This window comes from Polyodon spathula, chromosome 18, assembly GCF_017654505.1.
Source record: "Polyodon spathula isolate WHYD16114869_AA chromosome 18, ASM1765450v1, whole genome shotgun sequence".
Taxonomy (NCBI): Eukaryota; Metazoa; Chordata; class Actinopteri; order Acipenseriformes; family Polyodontidae; genus Polyodon; species Polyodon spathula.
Genome location: NC_054551.1, coordinates 22,176,454 through 22,185,187, shown reverse-complemented (window position 1 = coordinate 22,185,187; position 8,734 = coordinate 22,176,454). Strand labels below are relative to the sequence as shown.

Sequence of the window (8,734 nt, the reverse complement as noted above, 5' to 3'; positions counted from 1 at the left end):
CACATCCTTGATCTGTAGCATGCTCAGAAATAGAGTACGTCTCTCATAAGCAACCACTTTATTGTTTAGCTAATTTTATTCATGATATGTATGCTGTAATCTGCATCTCCCTATTGCAAGTCAGTTTGGGTAAAACAGTAGATTATATAGACTTTGAACGACAGCTGACATAAGGTGATTGGTTGGCAGTGCTTCCAAATCCAGATCTAGCAAAATATGAACAAAAGTGTCATAGAGTAGAAATTCTGCCATCAGAGAACCAGACTGTGCACATTATTTTTTTCATGAAAACCTAAATGTTAGGGGAAAAAAAAACACAAAAAAAAAAACAACCTTTTACATGCTCTCGGAGTTGTGTAAAATGCGTTGCATGCGTAGTGAGTTTGGTGAAGACGATGGCTGGAAATATAACATAACATTACCATTTTCTGGACGCTAGGGGGAGAATAGAGCTCCGTTAAGTAACATTAGGGGAATTCATACTCATAGTATCTAAGATTTACTGTCCAAAAGTCGTATGTTTTTTTTTTTTTTTTCTGGGAATTTTTGTTTTTCCTGAGACTCAGTATAAATAACGTACAGTTTCAGTTGCAGAAACTCATTGAATCAGAACAAATCACAGGAGAAAACTCGGAGCAGATTAAAAAATTAAAATAATAATAATAATAATAATAATAATAATAATAATAATAATAATAATAATAATAATAATAATAAAACAACAATCAGAGTTAGTTTTTCAATATATGCCTACAATATCAATCCACTTGATAATTTATAATATTAACAATGGGATTCCATTCACAACTCATCGTGGTCTCGCTGTTCATCTTTTTAACTACAGGTACGTTTAACACTTTATATCAGCAGTATGCATGACGCACCATTAATTAATAGAAAAATGCATGCAATTGCATTTTTGTTTTTATCATTGAAATTAATAATAATTAAAAAACACATGTCGTCATAACTTCATAACTATTTTGCTAGCTTCCAATTCCTTTCTTTTATAGTTCATACTGAAACTTAAATTCCAATGGAGCAGTTGTTTTTGGTATCGAATTCACTGAGTCTGTGCTCTTTTAAAGGTATCTTTAAAAAATGTATTACAAGTATAATGCAAAATATGGCTTACCAATTGTCAGTCCTATGAAATTATATGAAACAATATAATTTAAAACATTTGTTTAAATTGCTGCCGTAATTGTGTGGTAAATTAGTTGTGCTTTCAGTGATGTTTCAGCCTAGATTCAAGTAGAGTACGTTAAGCTCTTCAATATTGTTTTTTGTTTGTTTGTTTTTTGTTTTTACAGTACTTTCATTTAAAGTTGAAATGGAGCCACCTCAACGTAGGATTACTGTAGAGAATGGAAGCGACCTGGTTCTTACATGCCGTGCCAAAGACTGTCCTTCCCCGACATTCAGCTGGATAGCATTGGAAGATAAACCGATGTACATGAAGCTCGAGAACGACGTATTAGAGTCGCGTGCTGTCCTTACACCTGTGCTCAGAGAGAACGATAACACTTACATCTGTAAAGTGACGTGTGGATCACAGAGAGCACAGAAGTCTATTGAAGTAAAAGTGTACTGTAAGTAAGATCGTTTTTGAAGTTATTCTTTATTAATAGACTGCATGATTCAATGATGAAAACGCTCCTTAAATTATACATTGCAAGTCTGGGTTTATACCTTGGTTCGGACTATACTTTCAAGCAGTCTCTTTAAAAATAAATAAAATATTGCCACAGTGCCATAAATCAGTGGTTCCTACAGAAACTATCCAGGAGGTAGGGTCCTTTTTAAACGTATAGTTATCTAGAAACATATAGATACAGTAGCATTAATAACCGACTGTGCTGTCTTTAATCCGCAGCTTGCCCCAGCGATCCTGTCATTGAACCCCACGCCCCTTTTCAGGAAGGGAAAGAAGCGGCTCTCACCTGCAAAGTCCAGGATGTGTATCCACCGGAGTACCTGGAGATTCAGTGGCTGGAAGGGGAACGTGTCCTCAAAGAATCAGACTACCAGGATAGCAGCGCTTTGTCATTAACTTACAAGTTCGTTCCCAAAATTGAAGAAACTGGGAAAAAACTAACCTGCAAAGCCATAATCGCAATGGAAGGAATACCAGATGAACGAAAAACCAAAACTACCACTACAACGTTTGATGTACACTGTGAGTAGCACCATCTTACATATTTCAGTGATTGTAATGGTATTTTATTTTCTATTTCCCAACTGCAAAGGAGCATAGCGTTATAACCCAGCAAAACAAGCTGGCCCATGTGTAATTGTCTGATATGCCGGTAATGCTCTAGGGAGCAGCTGGACAAACATAGAAATCACCGTTCAAGGTATACTTTCCTTTCCCATTTACTTTCTCGAGCCTTTCACTCAAAACTCAAACAAAAGTCTGAAGGAAAATGTCAAATTGTTTAACCCCAGTCTAATATTAATAATATTAAAGGGCATTTAAAAAAAAAAACAAAAAAAAAAAAACTAATAGTTAATTTAAAAATCTGTGTGAAAAGTAATTTTCTGAAACTGATAAAAACACATTACGTTTGGCAGACTAATTATTGTGGTGTTAATTAATTTTTCATTAGAAAATAACTATTAGGAAGCATTCATTTCCATGATTTACATTGCCTATTACATTTAAGAGTGTCATTCAAGTTGCTGTATTAAACCATTCCTTTGTACTGTATGAAGGTTAAATGACGTGTCTCATTTCTTGCAGTTTCACCCAAGAATACCTCCATTTCCGTGTACCCGGCTGAAGCACTGAAAGAAGGAGACAGCGTGACTGTTTCTTGTGCCTCCCGCAGTGTCCCAGCAGCGACCCTCACTCTGCGCAAGAAGAGTCCAACTGGCGACAGAGAGCTGGAGTCCAGCAACGGCTCACTGACAATTAATGAAGCTCAGCTGGGCGACGCGGGGCTGTATGAATGTGAAGCCACCAACGAGGTCGGCAGTGAGAATGCTACTGTCAACATTTCTGTTGAAGGTTAGTGTCACACATAGTAAATATAATGTTTTATGGTTGCATTTGGGGTTTGTAAGATTTAACATCTTCAAAACAAACTCCTACCCACTGAAAAGGGGAATTTTTGTTGGGCTCATGACATTACTCCTGACAGGGGTGGTTTCCTGCCTCGGTTTTAAAGCTTGTGTTTTGTCAGTAAAAGTAAACAGTCTGCCCGTGATCTTACTATTCACTTTAAAATCTGCATGACTTTTCAGTGCCCATAAAAGGGAACCCACAAATGATCTCATATCTTACTTGGTCTGTCGTAGTTCCTCTTAAGTCAAGTTAAAATACAAAATGTTTAGACCAACAGAAACTGGAACTGGGGGCGGGTGCTGTTTTAAAATTTGTTAGCACAATGCTTGAAAAAGTTTATTACACTTTACAATAAATGAGTGGAAAGTACCATTACTCCTTTTGTAAAAGTCTAATACCACGGTCAATTTCCACGCTTTTTTTCAGCTAATACAATAACTTTTACTAAGGTTGATACTTATCAAAGAGGGTCGAATTTTGAACCAAGAGACATGTTTTCAGATGTGAATACACAAAATTTAACAGTATAAAATGATATAACAAAAAACTGAAATACTGTAATTGAACTTCTCCTTTATGACACGAAGCAGATAATTGTTCCTAGTCATAGAGACTTAACACGAAATGCATGTTTTCCTCAGTTGAACACACATGTATTTTGAGTATAGCTGCTCTCTGTGAGTTCACTTGACTTTGCTTTGCTTTCACTGTCTAAAAAGGGAAGCTCAACTGACGGCCCCTGCTCATGAAAGATAGGGGGAGCAGTGTGCACAATAGATTAATAAAAGGGGAATTCACAGCTGAAATGTACTTTACAGGGGTGTGAACTTTATTCTCAAGGAAATTCCACCCTCGAGCCTCTATAAAAATGTTGGCTATGTCTGTCAAACAAACAAACGAGATACAGAGCACAGGTGAACAGGCAGAGTATAAGGCTTGGTAATGGCACTCAGGGGATTATTTAAAGCAATCTTGCTGCTTGTGTTTTTAACAGGAGGTAAGGTTTAGAGTTGTATTTGTAACTTGACATTGTTATTATTCTTATTACTGCATTCTGGGTGTAGATTATAATATATGCTTTCAAGTTTAAACTAGTGTAATTTACTATGGTATGTACTGTACAAAACATAACTATGGAAAACAGTGCATTACAGGTAGAAGCTTAGAAAAACATTGTTTAGCTAATGCTTGTTGTATAACTAGTGCATTAAAATTCCATTGTTTTACCTTATATATTTTGATTGGGTGTTTTAAAGATATAAAATAAGCTACCTTAATTCGATGTTAATTTCAATAATCACTTCTTTTTCTCCCCAAAGCAATTCCATTTAAAGTGGAAATGGATCCTCCTCAACGCGAGTTAACTGTAGAGTCGGGGAGCAAGCTGGTTTTGATCTGCAGAGTCACAGACTGCCCTTCCCCACAGTTCACCTGGAAACACCCGACAGACCGTCCTCTGTATGAGAAGACTGAGACCAAGGGCAACGAGTCCCGCATCTCCCTCTCTTCAGTGGGAACAGACCAGGAAAACACCTACAGATGCCAGGTCAAGTGTGGGTCTGTGGTTAAGGAAAGCTCGACACAAATAAAAGTGTACTGTAAGTAACACACAATATTCAATCATGTATGATTAATTTAGAAATGCAATGATCTAATTGTAATATTGCACTGCACAGGCAGGTGCCTATTCTGTCATTGAGTCTGATAGCTGTAACTGGGATCCCATAACAAAGATGCCTAAAAGTACTGTAGTAACACACTGCTTCAGTCCTCACTCATGGTAAGATAGACATCTGACCGTTGGCTTAGCTAGCTAGCCTATCCATACATGAATACCATCTTTCCAATGTGTCATTACAAACAGAAAATGTACTGTCAAGTTTTTAGGACCGTGTTTTGAGTGTTTCTACACATTATATTAGGTAAACTGTACTTGGAAATATGAAAGAAAAAAAAAACATCACGAACTGCAAATTTAGTTGATTAAAACAGCCTTTAAAGACTTTAATAAAACATTATTTTTGGTTGGGTGTGGGCCTAGACATTGGCATCATCCATGTGTGTTTATTAAAAAAGAATTGGTTTAATTTCCTCCTGTTAAGACTCATTTAATAATATATAATATAATATATAAATTTAGAAAGTTAGACAAAGACTCTTTTTGGATGCTGTTCTAAGAATAATACAGGTTGAACAAATGAGTACAGCAGCATGAATAACCCATGGGCTGTCTTCAACCCGCAGCTTTCCCCAGCGATCCTGTAATTGAATTCCACGTCCCTCTTCAGGAAGGGAAAGAAACTGCTCTCACCTGCAAAGTCCCGGATGTATATCCTCCAGAGTACCTGGAGATTCAGTGGCTGGACGGGGAACGTGTCCTCAAGAGAGACAACGAAGGAGTCTACGTCAAAAACAACGACGTGAGCAATTTAACTTCGATGTACACCTTTGTACCGAAAATGGAGGACAGTGGAAAAGAAGTAACCTGCAAAGCCGTTTTCAAAATGGAAGGAATCCCAGACCAGAAGAAAAGCAAAGCTTCTACAAAATCACTTCATATACAATGTAAGTTACTGTGGATTACATATATTCATGATAGTGTACATGGGCATCTTAGAACAATAGAACATGTCTCCATTTTTGTTTAGGGAAATAATCATTGTAATAATAATGATAAGTTCCCTTATGCAGAGTATGCCGAGATTTCCATTTTTTATTCCATTGTGACCAATGTTGCCACGTGTTGTACCATTCTACCAGTAGTATATACTTCCTATTGTAGAGCTTTCACTGAAAGCTGTCTGATGTATGTTTGGGGGGTGTGGTTTTCAAAGCTCTCATTGAAAGTCCTACCGAAGAACAGTATATACACACCTTGTTACTTACATGTTCATGGTAAAACTGCCGCCTTCTTTTGTACTGTATGAAGGTTAAATGACGTGTCTCATTTCTTGCAGTTTCACCCAAGAATACCTCCATTTCCGTGTACCCAGCTGAAGCACTGAAAGAAGGAGACAGCGTGACTGTTTCTTGTGCCTCCCGCAGTGTCCCAGCAGCGACCCTCACTCTGCGCAAGAAGAGCCCAACTGGCGACAGAGAGCTGGAGTCCAGCAACGGCTCACTGACAATTAATGAAACTCAGCTGGGCGACGCGGGGCTCTATGAATGTGAAGCCACCAACGAGGTCGGCAGTGAGAAAGCAAGCGTTGAGATTTCCGTTAAAGGTCAGTGTCCTCAAAACCCCTTTTCTCTTATATAAAGGAATGGTATATTTTAAGTTCTGCTATGTACTGTACTAAAATGTCACATTTCTTTCACTTCCTCTTCTGGTTGAGTAGTGGCACAGTGAAGTCACAAGTTCTTAGTTTCCTCACCGCCACTGCAATGCAATGGAACTCATTTAAAGATATTGGAAATTTCATAATATGTCACAGCATGTTAATATTATGACTGGAATTTTCAGCGGTGTTCTACTTTAAAACTAAAATTTAAAAACGTTTTATGTAATTTTTCACCTATATGTTCAGTCATTATGTAATTAAGTCCCCCAAGGCTTTACCATCATTTTTCACTGCTAGGGGCATATTTTCTAAAGTTTTTTTTTTTGCTAGAAGAGAAACACCTGTTATTTTTACTAAACCAACTTCTCATTTTGTAACGTGGAATTTTCTCTTTCAAATTTGAGTTCATTTAAGACTGGAGGAAGTCAGCGAAACTGTGACTGTGATGGTCTAAATAGTAAACTGGTTCCAAATTGAAAGAGACAAGGAGAAGTCTTAATGGCAAGGTTGTCTCTACAGCAAGCAGAAGGAGGGATAACATGTACAGTGTAGGGACTTCACGATTCAGTGTTTTGTGTATTCTGATTTATCATTGTTCTGTACAGTTCCCCCGAGGAATACAACAGTGTTGGTGTATCCATCTTCAGAGGTGTTAGAAGGACAGAATATCACCATTTCATGCAAAACCATCAGCTACCCTGCCCCGACAATCATCTTGAAGAAAGTCAGCAATGGAACGACTTTCTGCTCCAACAACGGCACCTTTGAGCTTTATTACCTGTCCATGAACGACACCGGCCTTTACGAGATCAACGTGTCCAACGACGTGGGCTACGAGGTTGAAGTCATTGAGATCCACGTTGGTAAGACACTTCATGCACTACTTTGATGGTCTGATTTTGATTATGTTTCCGTTTTGTCACTTGTATTAAACAAATGTTTTTTCTTTCCAGGAAAAAGACTTGAGGAGAAGAAATCTCCTCCTTACCTGGATATTTTAATCCCTACCATAGCAGCCATAGTAGCCATAGTAGCCTCAGCAGCTATAGTAGCAGCTTCAGCTCTCTTTGTTGTACGCCTCTTATGGCAAGCAAAGAGTCGAGGATCCTATGAGTTAACACAATTGAATCCAGCTGCTGTCTAGAGAACACATGATTCTGAGCTATGGAAGTGATGAAAATGAAACACCGGGGCATCTTATAACTTGAAGGAACTGCATCCAGCAGGATGGAGGTCTTGAATGACTCAATTGAGATTGCTTTAGGGGCTGCTGGTGATGAGCCTTGTTTCATGAGACCAAGTTTTGAACAATAGGGGAACTTGAGAGACTTTAACAAACAAGACTTTAACATGTCAAAGGTTTTGTGAGCTGTTCTTGCTGTATTTATATAGTTCTGTGTTCCATTTCATGGGTCACATTTGTACTGCTGTAATTACAAATGTCCGCACTAGAAAATGAAAGCTTTATCTCTGTCAGTGAATAGTAAGGTATATATTGTCTGGGTTAGCACTGGAGGATGGATGGCAAAAATTGTAGTCAATTGATTGAATTCAATCAGTAACAGAGTTTGACGTTAAGTATGGGACTGACCACTTGTACTCCTCTTGTACCACTTGTACACTCTATTTTTATGTGTAATATATTTATATATGAGGAAAGGAGAGGGAACTGTTTATATTTAAACACTATTTTACATGGTGGGAATGCACTGTGCGTTAAACAATTGTTTTTGTCAATATAGAAAAACATAAACCGTTGTCATAGTTGTATGAAATGAAGGTACTAGGAAAAGCAAAACATGTGATTTTTTATTTTTTATTTTTTATTAATGAATAATATTGATATTATTTTCATTGTATAAAATTTTGTAGAGAATCTGTATTTTGTTCACCTTATAATGTTCTGAAATACCGGTTTCACGAAGTACCTAAATATGAAGCTATTTTTTTTTTTTTTTTTAAAAATAAATATTTATTTTGAACGAACTTCCTCTGGCATGTAAACTCTATTCAGAAACTTGGTAACGTGGTTAAAAACCACAGATGACTTTGCAACAGCTACAGTACAGGGGACATTTCTTTAAACTTATTGAAACTTAGGGGAAGTCCTTTTTGATAAGGGTTTTTTTTTTAATGAGTCATAATAATATTTACTTTCATTTTGCTTTTAAGTCATATAATGAAAAAAAAAAACAACAACAACAACAACTAACTATAAGATATATCTAATACATTTTTACATTTGCCATTTTGAAAAAAAATTGTAATTTGAAAATCAGCCACAGAGTAGAATAACAACGCAGTATTGTTGTAAAGGGGGAAGTGTCTTTGTGGTAATGTACCATAAACAAAGACCAAAGGTGGGAAATTTAGGGAGATTTCTCGA

General features: G+C 37.0%; 1 protein-coding gene across 1 annotated transcript; it reads left to right on the top strand.

The window, feature by feature from the left end:
- The first annotated feature begins 697 nt into the window (after nt 1-697).
- Nucleotides 698-8,287, top strand: vcam1b (vascular cell adhesion molecule 1b). The gene is made up of 9 exons (XM_041217716.1): nt 698-844; nt 1,314-1,592; nt 1,877-2,179; nt 2,744-3,010; nt 4,387-4,665; nt 5,312-5,632; nt 6,025-6,291; nt 6,954-7,211; nt 7,302-8,287. Exons 1-9 carry the CDS (start codon nt 790-792, stop codon nt 7,490-7,492), a joined length of 2,220 nt encoding a protein of 739 aa, XP_041073650.1. The 5' UTR covers nt 698-789; the 3' UTR covers nt 7,493-8,287.
- Nucleotides 8,288-8,734: the final 447 nt, after the last annotated feature.